Below are 15,121 nucleotides of genomic sequence, written 5' to 3'. Positions count from 1 at the left end.
TGTTTTGTTATTTCTTGGAAAATGCTACGCTGCTCATTGTTCAGTTGTGATTTCAGTACAGCAAAGTCTTCTGTCGCTTGTTCATACTGACACATGGTGTTTTCTACTTCTGTGATGGCTAATTCTGCCTCATTTGCTATTAGTGGCTGTCCAAGTGGTTCTTGGCTTCCTGTTACAGAAGGTTGACTAGTCTCGGGAGTGTCCACTTGTAGTTGGGCCTGGAGTTCTTCTTCGTGTTGCTGTTTATTGTGCAACATTGTTTGGTACTGTGTAAAGTTTACGTCTGTTATAGTCCTTTCATTTGCTTTGAAAGCGTCTTCATAGTAGTCATATGTATCCAGTAACTCTTCTTCTTTTCTCCATGGTTTAAAAAGTTGTAGCAGGGACATGTAATACAGTTCTTTATGTTGGGGAGTTTATAATGACAATTTGATATGATTAATAAGCTGCATTTGGTAAACTTCACTAAGCTGCCTTCACAATGTACAACTCTGTATCTACCTTTCTTTTCATCTGGTTTAATATTTTTGTATGTGAAGTTTTGGGCTACGTGGTAGAAATCATGGTTTCCAAAGTGGTACTCCTGTTTGGGTAGTATGTGTCTAGTAAATAGTTTTTCAAAATGTCTTGGCTGTTGGGATCATTTTTGGCTATTGTTTCTATGTCCTCATATGATTTGAGGACACTTTTTCTAGATTTAGCAGGACCAAGACTTGGACATACAATATTGTCAGATGTTCCATACAAGGCAGTACCGGTTAAACGGTCTGCAGCTTCATAGCAGCCACATTCTCTGAGAGAGCATTTTTATGCCAAAGCTGTACAATTTCTGTGATAGTGTTTTGTCAGATGATATGTCATCCCAGAGGTCCTGAAGCTGCTTTCTCTGCTTTGGTTAATTAGGCTGTGACATAGCGTGCAACTGCAGTGGAATTGTCTGCAATGTACTGTACATCTATGTTTGCATTCCATAGGAGGGCAATGATTGCATTGTAATCATTGATGTATTTTGATTCTTCTGTTCTTTTTATGTAATATGTGTTCTTAGGCGATTTACCTTTGACACTATGGCTGACTGAAGACATGAAGAAGTTTACTTGATCTGTTGCTGAAACTGGTCTAGGGACACCAAAGCGGCATTTGGTGTAGTAATTCCCTTTTTTTAAAATATTTGCGACAATATTTCCCACATTTGTGTCTTTGAAATTTAAAAATGTGTGCACAAAGGTCACTGTGTGTTGTTTGTGAAGGGATTTCACTAGTGACATATTTTCTGATGAACTGCAAAACAGTGGCATCACTGTCCTGACCATCTTTAATCCATAATAGCATGTGGATGTGTGGTGCTCCTCTGGCTTGGTATTATTTTCTCCAAAAGAAGTGTTGAACTTCTCCGAGGGGAGGAACAGTCTTATTACAAATAAAGTGTAGCATAGCAATGAAGCGATGATGGAAATATCTTGATACATTTACAGGATCTAGAGAGCAGAGTTCTCCTGGTGTTTTTATATCTGTTTGTTTTGTTTTTGTTTGCTATGCGTAGGAAATAGTGTAAATCTTCCCATGCATATTCTGCACAACTTAATGTAACAAACCAAGTGGGTGGGTCAAGGTTTTTTTTTATCATACAGCGTACATCTCAGTGATGTCGGAACCAGTGTTCTTTTGTACCACCCATGTTTGCTAAAAGATTTGTAATACTTGATTGTAAAACCTCATCTTTTTCTTGGACTTTTTTAAATAATTGCGTAGCTTGCATATTTTGAACATGGGTACCTGATTTTAATGTGTGTGCAACTCCGTATCATAGAGTTGCTAGTTCACTTTCAAAGAGAAGGTGGAATATGTATTCCACGTTTTGTCTGAATCTGGGGTTGTCAGAATACATTCGTAAAGAACGATATTCTGATGCTGTTATCAGTGTGGGTCTATCATCGTAGCTTCCTCCTTTTCCAGTCAGAAAGAGTAGGTGAAGGGCCTGTGCTTCTATACTTTTTTTCCCCATATACTGATTGGAGATCTTTTGGCTTGTCACGTTTGGTACATTTCCAGTGCATCATCTATAGTGTCTTTAGAGTGTAAAGGATCAATTGTATAATGGTATAAAATATTGGATTCTGTAGCAGGATTTAAAAGTTGAAATTGACCAGTTTCTGGTGACTCTTGAATTATTACAATATAAAGTATGCAACTGGTAAGGGGGAGCACGAATACTACATCTAATGGTAAAGGGTTAATACACTTGTTTGTTCTACAATACTAAAATGCTAGTGTGTTTGAATAACAGTTAGAACATTGTTAGTATTGTACTTACTTTTTTGTATGGAAAGAGTAGGTTTCTTTTAAGTTCTTGTTCGTACTTCAGACGCTGCTGCTTTTCAGGAGAGTGGTCTTCACTGCAATTGTAAAAGAAAGACGTTAATGAATGTGTGTTTATAGCACTTTTGTTAATGTAGACATTGTTTTTTTGTTTTGTAGTAGTAGTGTTTTCTTACAACTGAGCATAGTAGGCATGTGCACTTTCCTCTGCATATGTGCTTCCTGTATATTTTATTTAGAATCTCTTAGTTGAATATGTTTTACAAATGAATAGAATAGTAAACGTATAGAGCACACTTGGTTTTTTAATGTTACTGGATGTTAGAAGAAATAATCATATGTATTTTTTGCTATTTTTACAGGGTAAATGGCAGAGATTGTACAGAAAAGCATGCAATGTATGCATTTGTGAAGGTGTGGGAAATAAAGCAGAAGGATTTCATATAGAAGCAGTGGTGTTTGAGCTGGGAGCCTTTCTACTGATTTTGTCTGTGTACTTGAATGAAGATGCATGTACTCATCCTGGCTGCGTGTAATTTTATAACACACTGGACAGTCTTTTTCATAATTATACTGTTATTTCTCCCATCTTATAATCTGAAATAATATTTTTTTAGATAGGTGTGTGTTTAAACAAACATTTGGAGAGCAGGAAGTTTTGAAATTGACACTTCATCATGGCAGATGGGAGAAATGACAGTATGTTCATTTTATAGTTTATACAGGACAGGAGGCAGTTACTCTGTTTATATTTTTATTTCACATTTTTAAAGCGTTCACACAGCCTGCGGGCATCGAGGCGCTGTTACAGGAATTTTGTTTTTTAGTTGCATAATTATTTTTCCTTAGTAGCATATTTATAACACTCTTAAACACCACGAGGTTTCTAAGTGCGGTCCCGGCGATCGAACCTGTGTTGCTTTGTGTCGTCTTGCTTCCAAGGCACGCATGTTGCCGCTGAGCTATGCTCCCGGGATGTATTGTATTCCTAGAAGAGCTGTACATCTACTGTGTACAAAATATTCATACCTGTAGTCTGTGTTCATGCATGTGTATGTGCATGAATCTGCAAGTAGAAATCTTGGAGTTTTATAGTAGTTGTTGATGTAGGTCCTTTGCAGTCACAGCCGAATTGTACTGAGAGTGATCAATAGTACATCTAAAGTGCTGATCTGTGATGATAGTTAGATGTAGAGTTCTTGGATGTGATTGGTGGATGATTGTGTGACTGCCTAACAATAGCCAATGAGGAAATGGTGCAGAGAGTGAAGTGGAAAGGGTAGAATGGCTGCCCTGTGAAATCTGTGGTTTCTCTGCAAATCCAGCATGGAATGGGGACTGTAGGGATCAGCCAATCAGATATTGAGGTTGTGGTTTGTGTTGAAAGAGGCTGTGTGTAGTGAAGATGGCAGAGGTGGAGAACGCCAGGGTGTTGGTGGTTGGAGATATGTTTGTACATGGTTTGGAGCAGTATGGTAAATGCAGCAAACACTTTTGATGTTAAAGGAGTGGAGGTGGTGTGGAGCACTGTGCCTGGTTTCAATGTGCAGGGAATTGTACAACTTTGCGGAGATATGGGCAGGGTGAACAGTCCACATGTAGTTGTTTTGTACTGTGGTGCTTTGCATTTGGGCTATGTCAGTTCCCCTATTTTGTTGCAAGATCTGCAAAATTTGATTCAATCAATCATGAAAGTCCTTCCAAATGCCAAGGTTATTTTTTCTGCTTTATTACCTAAGGCAATATGGGACAATAGTTTTGTTTTTTGTCCTGAGAAAAATATTGCTAGGTGTGCAATCAACCGAGGCATGTTTGCTTTCATGCTTAGAGCTGGTATGTTCTTTTGTAATAATGAGAACATGGATTCTGATGATGATTATTTTAAAGAAGATGGCATTTCTTTATCTTTTATGGGAAGTGCCATGCTTTTTTGGAACAGAAGGGTTGCTTTGGAGAAGCTAATGTGAAGATTTTTGGAGGAAAATAAGAACCCTCCCCCCAAAATACAAAATAAAAGGTGTTTCTGAAGCATCTGCAAAGAAAACAAAAAAAGGCTCTTTTCAGAGCCAACCCCAAAGGGGAAATGGGGCACACTATTTAAATTTTCATTCCCCACGTTCAGATTTTTTCGATCTGTCCGCGGACACAGTGCTTGTCCGCAGACAGTGCGTATTACATATGGGGATTTTGGGGTTGAGAGGCATGCAAATGAGACTGAGCAGAGCAAGGGATTGGTTAATAAGGTTTACTGGGTGTGTTGTGTACGGAGAGAGTTTGTGAGTACGTCTTTTTCTTGAGAGAAGAGCAGATGGCTATGGCTGTGTGTTTCAGAAAGCATATTGTTTGGATTTTGGGAGATTCGGTCATAAATTGGTTGGAGGTGCATGCAGATCGCTGTGGAGTGGCTGCACATCTTGGATTCTCTCATGTGACACAGCGTCATCCAGACATTATTACTCATTGTGGAGGGAACAGTTTAGGACATGTCTGGAATGTCTTTGCAATTTGCAATGAGGAGGACTTGGGAAAGTCATGGATATGTATCCAAACTCCAGAGTAATTTTTTCCCGTATTGCGCAGGGACAAATGTGGTTGCGTTCTTTTTCATTTGGTAACATGCATAATGTTAACAAGGTTGTTTTTGCCTTTTTGAGAGATGTTGGTATGTCCTCTTTTCAGAATGAAAACATTGTTTTGTAGCACACACATTTTTCGCAGAGATGGAGTACATCTTACTTATGCCAGCAATCAGATTTTTCTGCGAAATATACAAAATGCATTGCGACCTTTTTTGGAATTACAGCAATCCATTTTGCAGTAGGTGTTGACCATTTGAAGTTTTTGAAACACAAAAAAACACCACAAAGGGCTCTTTTCAGCGCCACCATTTCCTTCGATAAAAAAGTGCATTGGTTCTGATAGGGCAGCACCCCCAAAAAATAAATGCCAGCGGACTTCTAAAAAATGCACAGGGCCCTGCACTATTTATTTGTCACTTCTATTTTTAAACTGTGAAAGGAGGCTCTTAAAAGATCCTTTTTGTTTTTTGTTTTTGTTATTTTATATTTTTTTGGGTTTTTTAAACACGACACACAAGGAAAGGAGGGTAAGGAAGGGACACCAACCACAGGGATAAGAAAGGGCAGGTGGAGATAGGAAGATGAAGGGGCACGTAGAAGATGTAGGGTGGGCCTTACTGAGGTAGGTCGCAGACCTTCTCATGTTCCTTGACCGCAGTCTCGAAAGCACTCCAAAGGTTCTCTCCCCTGCAGAGTACTGCGTCGCAGTACATGTACAATATTGTGACCTTCGAAAGGTAAGGGTCAACAGCATCATGGATGGCCTGTTCGGCAGCTGGGGGGATGCGCTGTCCCACGGGAGTGTCTTTTGTGGTGACAGGAGTGGAAACGGAGGATGCTGCAGAGGAACTCTACCTACTACGTTTATCGCAAGGTACAACCTTACGAATAGCCCCATTGTGGAATGACTTTAGGCGTCGCTTCATTGATGTAGTACCATAGCTATATGAACCAGGCTTTCCATGACTCCGCACCATGCGGCACAGAGTGCAGATCACCATGCTCGCATCAGCTTTTGCCTTTCCATCAACGGTGGTAAATAACCGCCACACCCAAGACTCACGATGAGTGCTAGTAGTAGGGACTTCACTACGTCATCCTCTTCATCCTCTTCATCCCTCTCCTCTGCATCCTCACGCCTGTTCCCCTCTGCAGGCCTGGTGGTGGTGGAGGGGATGGGGGTGCTGATGCCGAGGCAGTAGCAGCAGAAACAATTTGGTGTGCCATCTGTAAGGTTATTAACCAGGAACCAAGAACAGCAACCTGCACAATTGTCCTGTTGTAAATCTTGGAAATCCAAAAACAGAATGAGGATCTGCTCTCGGGTGTGGCCTTTTATAGGGGTGCAGGTGCATGTTTCATGCACACACACTCAACGTGGGTGCGGTCACATGATGACGTTGCGGACACGTTCGTGAATGGGACGGCTGTCTGCAGGAAACCAAATGCGCAGGGACGGTTGTGCACATGGGCGCGGGTGTTCTACGGACAGTGTTCTGGTCCCCGATCTAATTAAAAGTGTGACACACGTGCGGCAGACAGTTGCGGACAGGCCGATGTTCGTATGACCCAAGTGTGCGATGCGCATGTGCGCGGGTGTTCTGCGAACAGTGTTGAAGTCCCCGAATAGAATTAATGTGCGTTTAAACTTTGCCGACGGGATATGTGTTCTATGGATATATTCATTCCGGTTGCGGACATTACGAACAGGGGGTGTGTTCTCCCCATTTTGGGTGATTGCGAACAGGCGGTCATCTTGTGTGTTCTAAGGACACCTGCATTTTAATTACGGACAGGTATAGGGTCCTTAGGGCACCCCCATTTTGGTTAATTGCAGGCATAACGGACACCCGCGCTGTCCGCGGACACCCTAACTGCTTTTAAAAAAAAAGATACAGGCATATACTATGAACACACTTAAATGTTATTATTGTTTAACAGTATAACAATTACAAAAGAGAGGGAAGCAGAAACTGAAACAAATGCAGGGGATTTAGGGGTTTGGACATGATGTATGGGAGGGGACGAAGGGATGTAGTCTGATCGTAACGTTTTTCTTGCTGCGGAGTGTTTGGGGATAGTTGGCTGGGACATGGAGAACGGGAACCGTTACATGTGGGACAGTGATATTTAATCTTTTCTTTAATGGGGTCCTCAAACAGTTTTAGAAGATTGACCTTTTTCATTAACATATCCATTTTTAGTTCCATCCGTTTCAGCGGATCTTCTAATGTCTCTCTTGGTATATTATACTTATTGTCTGTATGGTCTGGTTAAAAAATGTTTTAACTACACATAAAGTAATGGTTATTAATTGGCTTATATAGAGAAATGTTGTGTCTACTACCATTAGTATCAATCACTGTCTTCACTCATTTCATCTTGTGGGAAATTTTCTTCCAGCCATTCCAAAGTACTGGACATTTCTGTGTAAAAAGAAAATATATATATATATTTGTTTTAGTGTACGTAATACAGAAAATGTATAAATATATGAAATATTGTTTACTTAGTTACTTAAAAACTTTTGGTGTTACTGCTGTGTAGGTATGCTCTTGCTTTTTGCTGCAGTTTCTGTGAGGTAATTCTGTTGGAGGCATATTTATTTTGTTTTGGTATATTCCATTATATTGGAAACGCTATTTCAGTGGGTGGTTGGTGTCTTACATATAAAGTTTCCACTTCTTATTTATTATTAAATGTAATGTATTTATGTGGTGCTTTTTTAACATGTTTGGTGTTTTTATTGTATGATACAATAATGTAGGATACCCCTTGAGTTTTTGGATAGTGTTGATGGTCACCGCGGACATGCGCACGGTCCGCAGACATCAATATCACTAGCGGGCCAGGGGGTTCAGTATTTTCTATGTTATATGAATGCAAGCTAAGGGAGTCTTAGTCAACATGTATAACATTTACATTATCTATATATATATATATATATTCAGTAAATAAACATTGTTAAAGGGACGTTATGGTTAAGTTGTGCTACTAAAAACCTTTGAAATTCAGTAAAAAAAACTGTTAAAGGGACGTTAGGGTTCCAGGTAAAACCGAAAAATCCTTGAGATTCGCAAGTTATAGTAAGCCAAGCAACCATAACTCGCGCCACCACCGTGCACTACTAAGACTAACACCCAGGACATCAAAGATGACATCACAAATGTCATTGATGACGTCACTGATGACATCACATGTGCATTTACTTTTCATGAAAAGTCTGTACAAGTGATTCTTATAGTAATGTTGATAAAGTGTGAAGGATTATTGGAATAAATATTATGAGGTATTTAGTGCATTAAGTAATGCATTGATAGGAATACCATTCTATTATCAGGTTATTTCCAGTATACTAAGCTACTCGTTTGGAAACATAGGCATTGAGTGCAACATACATGATGGATGTGCAATATTATTAATCTTACCATGTTGAATAGTAAAATTATAAATGCTTTTTGTTAGTTTTGTCTATTGTGCAACATTTAATAACTAGCTAATAACACCCACTTACTGCATTATGCGAAAAAAAACACAAATAACAACACATACAAATATGAGCATGTACAGGGAAAATGAAGTAAACAGTATTACCAGCCAATCTTCATACCCCAACTGATTTAACTTTATACACAGAAATGGTTGCTCTGCTTCAAAGCTACTACTTCGCTATGTATAACTATCATATAATGTGACTGGACCCTAAGGAGAGTAGTGTGCATACAATGTATACAAATATGAGCATATCCAGGAAAGTAAAGTAATAAAAAAAAGGCAGAACTATAAGAAAGTGTTGATAACCTTACTGATTATCTTTATACACAAAGCATTGCTGTTTTCCAAATCTGTGTTTTCCCATATGCTTGTTTCATATGCATTGAGTGAACCCCAAGTGAATTACTGGAAGAACATATTTGAAGTATAACTCTACAAATATAGTACTTAAATATGAATTATTAGTACGAATTTTTAGTTCCTGACTGTTACTGGCCTAGATGCTCAGTAAAGGAGAAAAGAGGGAGTCAGACATGTGATGTCATCAGTGACATTTGTGATGTCATCTTTGATGCCCTGGGTGTTCGTAGTGCACGGCAGTGGCAGGAGTTTTGGTTGCTTAGCTTACCATAACTGGCGAATTTCAAGGGTTTTCCGGTTTTCCGTGGAACCATAACGTCCCTTTAACAAAGTTTTTTTCACCGATATATAATTTCTTTTCACTGATATATATATATATATATATATATATATATATATATATATATATATATATATATACACATACACATACACATATATATATCTATATCAGAAACAAAATATGATGTGTTTAAACTAGCAATCTTGGGTTGTGTTTGGGAAGCTGCTTTCCTTTTTAGGGAGCACAAAATATTAGCTCCATTAAAAGTCATATAATCAATTCTAATTTTGGTGGGGATTGGAGCTTACCTTCTTGGCATTTAAAATCCTCTTAATACAGAGCATTTTCCTTTTTGAGTGATATTAGAAAGGTTTGCATTGGTCTTTTTAATGTGGAAGTGGATAAACTAATCTCCCTGCCATCCCACTAGAAAGGTTTGGCTGTACACTGAATGTCTATTTTTATACAACTAAGGATTCCACAGGTCAGAAGTAGAGAACTGTGAATATGCTGTACATATTTCACAGATCCAGTGGCAAAATACACCTGTGAAAACACAGGGTTTCCTTTACTTGGTCACTGTCAGAAAATAATGTGCATTCTGCTCTGGAAATGCTAGATCTTTCTACATTAAAATCACTTCCCCAATGGCTTGCCTTGCAGCCCAACCCCATTCGGTGGCCTATCTGGTAAAAGGAATTCTGAGGACAGATCTAACTGCAGTTATTTTTAGTTATACTCCCTTTTGGGTTTGTTTTGTAAAGTCTCAGGACCGGTATGACATCTCATAGTTCCAGGCAGTTTCACTCAGGCAGCTATGCCTCACGGCTGTCCTCTTCTTTGAAATACTCTTTAGGCAAAGCTTCTGCATAGTTTCCTATGTACACTGGCCTTCTTAAGGGATATTCCAACTATTTCCAAAATGTTATGCCACTTCAGTACTTCACCTGTTGGGCAGGATTCCCCTGAATGCAGATTTATCAAAATCCCAGAGCTCTCCCTACTTGCTTTGGTTTACTAGATGTTGAAATGTTCTCATGCGGTGTCATTTGACGCAGTGATTTTTCAGTGGACAATTTCTCATTGATTCGCTTCTGATTACAATCCCAGCAAAACGCACCTTTTTAGGCTGGGTCTAATATATTTTGCCAAGTGGTAAGGGGAAGTTCTACTGTATTATTAGGAACCAAATCCCCACACCCCCCCACCATAACTTCTGTTCCAAACCTCTATCACACTGAGATGTTCATTTTTGGAATGACCAACCATATCTGGATCCATGGGTGTGTAACCTGCCCTTGCATCATGAAATTTGACCAGGTTATTATATCATGTTAATTTATTATTACCTATACATTTAACATATTTGGATTAATTATTTAGGCCATGCTCCACTGATTTCCAAGCCATGAAAACAAATTGGAACGGATGGCACTTTATTGGTTGGCTAGAAGAGGAAGATCGAAGACTGGCAAGAAACTTGGTATTTTGATCCATTGTTCTGTGAGAAGCAAATCTCAGACATAAAACCGAAGAACACATAATTTTGATTGGAATGTATTTCCTTCTATTTATCCTTTTTTCCCCAGATGGGCCTCTGTCCCCATGGGTACAGCCGAGCCTAGTAGGCTTATCTAATGATGGATGAAAAGGCTGGCATTGGCAGATGGCAAGCCTGAGATGTCTTTACCTTGGCAACCCGGTTTCAAAAGCCATGCATTCTGAACTCTAGTAGTCCTTTAAAAAGGGACCATTACAGAAGCATGTAATTAACAATGTATTTTCTTTGTATTTGCCAATCTGCAATGTTAGTTAATTGAAATATGGATATTTCTCTATTGATAGATTCTTCCTTGCATGTTTAAAATACGTACAAGCTTTTAATTTATAGGTGCATTAAAGCAATTTCTACTCAATAACATTATGGAGAGTGCATAGGTTAACTTTCTGTTTAGAAACTGTATCAATGGGGTGGTACCATACAGAGATGAAAGACCATGCACAACTTATGTCAAAGGTAAAGTGCAGGGTTAGATTTCTGGTGCATACATATATTTGTCATTACTTTGGTGCTGTAGTACTGTGCATAATACATGTCTGGAATATCTGCCTTCCTGTAAGTTTTGGGAGGTTTTTACATGATAGAAATGACAATACCAGGTTTGGTTCAATAAACTGACACATTTTTATTAAATATTCTCCACAATTTCAACCAATGGGAAATCTACAGAACAATTTCATTTTATCTGCATGGTATACACCAGGAGGTTACTTCACATTAGCAAATCATTTGGGATCTGTGCTTTCGTTTGTTCATATCAGACAATCTTCCTTATGTTATAGTGAATTCTATTTAATCTCACTTCACTGCCCCATTCTCCATGTTTTCCATTGTCCCCTCTGTGCTCCTTCTGTTTCTTTTTTGTGTGTGGTGTGAGTAACTATACAATATCAACCTCTAGTAATTTCATTGAAGGCTGTAGTGATTTATTAATTTTTTGATGGATGTGCAACTTTTGCATCTTTATTTACAAGGAAACACGTAACTGAAGATTTGCTTCAGAAAATGCCCTTTTCACATTCTCTTGCTCTAGTCCTACATGCACCATAATTTATGTAAAACATGTTATATTTTTTCAGGAACTGAGAGAAGTTCTACAGGAGCATGACTGGTCTTTCAATGAAGCCCTTGAGGCACTGAAGTTATTTGCAGAAGACGAAGAAGGTAAACATTTTAACTTGAGCTTAATGCATCATTTCAATTTTTTATTTGCTGGAGTTCTAGTTCATTGAGCACCAAATAAAGAACCTGCCTGTTATGGCAAGCAAACTTCATTTGAATAGTTGTTTATGCGTCCATTGTCAACTTTAAAAGGGCTACTTTCTTGTGTATTTATGCGTTGTTCCTGATCTTCTGAAATTGTTTCTTTGTTAATGTATTTTGGAGTACTTGCTGAAACCATTGACAATTTTTAAGTGAGCAGTTCGTGATTTAGTTAAGCAAATTACAAATACTTGGTAAAAGCCTGGAAAACATTTTTTTCATACCATTTATCCTATTGTGCGCAAAACAAGACGTTGTTAACTTTAGAGTGTGTTCTTCCTTGCTTCAGTTGCCCTGACACCTTCAAAAGCTACCCTATTTGGTCACCCTTGATTTTCAATTGATTTTTATGCTCTTCATGGTGTTCTGAAGTGGTTTTTTAATCTGAGGAAATGGGCTTTGACAGGGAGTTCTTAATAGACAAAGCAGATGTTAGGCATACCATTAGGGATAAGTATCTTAACAAGTGTTGGGTAAGATTGTCATAAGTGTGAATACTCTTCCTGACCTGTGCCAAACCCAGAACATTTTGCCTGGACTTGGTAATTATTTTTCTTGTCTCTAGGTGAGTGGGAATCTTTTTCCCTTCTCACCTAGTCTTTTTACTCTCTTTATCGCCTCACCTCAGTCCATTTTTCTGCATGGACGGTGTCAGACCTGGCAGCCAGCACAGACACTTTCTGCTTTCTCCCCATTCTTTGTTTTTCAATCTATTTAACCTCCCTTTGGTGCCTCACCTCCCCCGGCACATGTCGGTGGCAGGAGGATTCATGAGATGCGCCTCGTGCAACCACTCATTCCCGGCTTCAGAACCCTCATGCACTCGATCGTGAGTGCTTGGGGCCGAACCACTGCTGGGACGCGTGCGTGGCTTGCAGTGCTCACGGTCACAGGACATTTAAGAATTGGTTGTTGCATTGGAGGGAGATCTTCAACACTTCTCCGGTGTAGCTTAAAAACATTGTCTCCAGTACCTTTCAAGACAAGGTAGGCCCTATGTTCAGCACGGCACCTCAGCGCAGAAAATCCTTCTCAGGGATACCCACAGGCATGGGTTCCAGGAGGCATTCCGGGGGCAGACCTGAGGCCGTCCAGGCTACTGGTTCCCTAGCCAAGGGGCTCTGGTGCCCTACCAGGCTGTCCTCAGAAGGACAATCAAGTTCGTCCTCTTCTTTGACCCCAAGGGGTAAGGGATTGCCGGGTGATCGGCAAGGGTCATTCCTCTACACGATCCAGTACGACTACCGGCACGGGTGCAGAAGGGGTACAGCCTTACCAGAGTGTGCTCTGAGGTCGTGAGGAGTGTTTTGGCTACCGGCCAGTCGGCCAAGTGGTCAGTGCCTACCTGAGTGGTCTCCGAGGTCGACACTGCTGTTTCTGGACCCTGGAAGTGTCCTGCCATGTCTGAGCCTGCACGTGGCTTGGGGCCTTTGCAACCCCCCCCCCCAGGGTGTGGTGCAAGGCCCCAAAATGGCAGATAGGCATGTGGCTGAGCCTGCGTGGCCATTTTGGATACAAATCGGGGCACCCCCGTTCTGTTGCCTATTGAATGACCCTTTGCAAGAAGGTCCCAGTCCCCTTCCCTCTGGAAGCGGCAGCGGACTGAATGGTACAGGCTTCTGGTCTCCTCAGGGATACATCTATCCATCTATCCATCACAGCCTTACTACTACATGCCGCAAGCGCCTCAGAGCATGAGTGGCGGCCCAGTTATTTGGGGGGGCGGGCTCCTAGGGATCCAGTGACTTGCGAGGATCGCTTCTTTGAGCACTTCCTCTTCTTCATGAGTTCTCCTCAGATGACGGGGATCCTGAAGGATATAGTGAAGGAGGTGGTGTCTCCCTGGCCACCTACTCTGGGTCCTCCGCCTGTTCCACCAGCGCTGCCAGTGCCTGTCCCTCCCCTGGACCTGGCCCTTCCAGTGTTACTGACCCTGCCACCGTCTCCTGTACCACCAACGCCTCCCCCTCAACAGCGGTTGAGTTGTCTTTGTCACCGGACCTAGGAGGGACCCTGCCGGCATGTGTCCCAGGGCCCGGACTACCCTCTGTCGGTTAAAAAGGAGGGGGCAATGATGACCCCCAGGACGATGATCGCTCGGTATCTGTTAAGGCCCATCATAACTTTCTTCAGGGCCTGGCGGAGTTCTTGGGGTTCCCTCTGCCCGAGGAAGCCCCCCAGGAGTCGGGAGTGCTAGTAGAGGTTATGTGCAAGTGCACCACAATCCGATCTGGCATCCCTCTCCAGAAGGATGTCCTGCAGGTGGCGAGTAATGTCTGGCAGAAGCCCAGGGCCAACGCCCAATGCCCAGATGAACAAGAAATTGGGCTGCAGATTCAGGCTGACGGACAGGGAGCCAATCCTCCTGGCCTCCCATCCTTGGCTGCATTCTTCAGTGGTGACTGTGCCTCCTTCGATTTTAAACCATTGTTGTCTGTCTTCCTCCTCGGGAGCCCCCTCCAGTTGTCTTTCCAAGGAAGACAAGGTCCTGGAGTCTTTGGCCAAACGCTGTTATGCCATATCAGGACTGCATCTGCAGCAGGCAAATGCCGGTGCCCATTTATCTGTGGCTCATCAGAAGCTGTGGCGGGAGCTCTGAGTTTTTGCCTGACCTCCCTCTGGAAAGGCAAATCTCCTTTTAGGCCAGACTGGCGGATGCCCGGGTCGTTGCGCAAGACCTCATGGAGTCTTCGATCTCCCACATTGACACAGCCATCAGAGGGCTGTGCCTGGGGAGATGAGAAGGATTGAGTGGATGCATGCCACTTAATGTTCATCTGACGTTCAAGAGCAGATCCTAGATCTGCCCTTTGCTTGCATGGACCTCTCATTCGTTAACTCATGACTAGTTGACAAAGAAGAAAACCTCAATTCAAACCGCCAAATCCTTTGCCCGCTTTACAAAGCCAGGTCGGAAGTCCATCCACCAGTCTCTGGGCAGAACCAAATTCAAACCCCACGCTTTCACCGGCTTCAAGGGGTTTCGGGACCGCAGTATGCGGAGGTCTGACATGTCGCCCAGCGACAACAGGAGGCAACAGCAGAGGACTTTGTGCAGGTTTTTCCTCTCCCCATGCTCCTGACTCCAACACCAAAAAACCGTGAAGTCACGGTCCCTCAGTAGGTGGCCGACTGGCTCTTTTCCAGGACAGCTGGAAGTGTCTTTTTCAAGAACCCTTGGATCCTATCCATAGTCTCCATGGGCTTCAGTCTTCCTCTTCCTTTTCCTCTACCATCCTCTTCATCAGGTTGGGTCCCCAG

General features: G+C 41.6%; 1 protein-coding gene across 1 annotated transcript in view; it reads left to right on the top strand.

Moving 5' to 3' along the window:
• Window positions 1–15,121, top strand: part of SMARCAD1 (SNF2 related chromatin remodeling ATPase with DExD box 1) — a 1,912,998-nt gene that overhangs the window by 594,441 nt on the left and 1,303,436 nt on the right. Inside the window, exon 8 of the mRNA XM_069630562.1 lies at window positions 11,677–11,761. Within this exon, the coding sequence (XP_069486663.1) occupies window positions 11,677–11,761 (85 nt within the window). The remainder of the gene's footprint in view (window positions 1–11,676; window positions 11,762–15,121) is intronic.

Source organism: Ambystoma mexicanum, chromosome 6q, assembly GCF_040938575.1.
Source record: "Ambystoma mexicanum isolate Mex_15411 chromosome 6q, UKY_AmexF1_1, whole genome shotgun sequence".
Taxonomy (NCBI): Eukaryota; Metazoa; Chordata; class Amphibia; order Caudata; family Ambystomatidae; genus Ambystoma; species Ambystoma mexicanum.
Note: the sequence above shows the minus strand (reverse complement) of the source record. Positions and strands in the feature narration are given on the sequence as shown.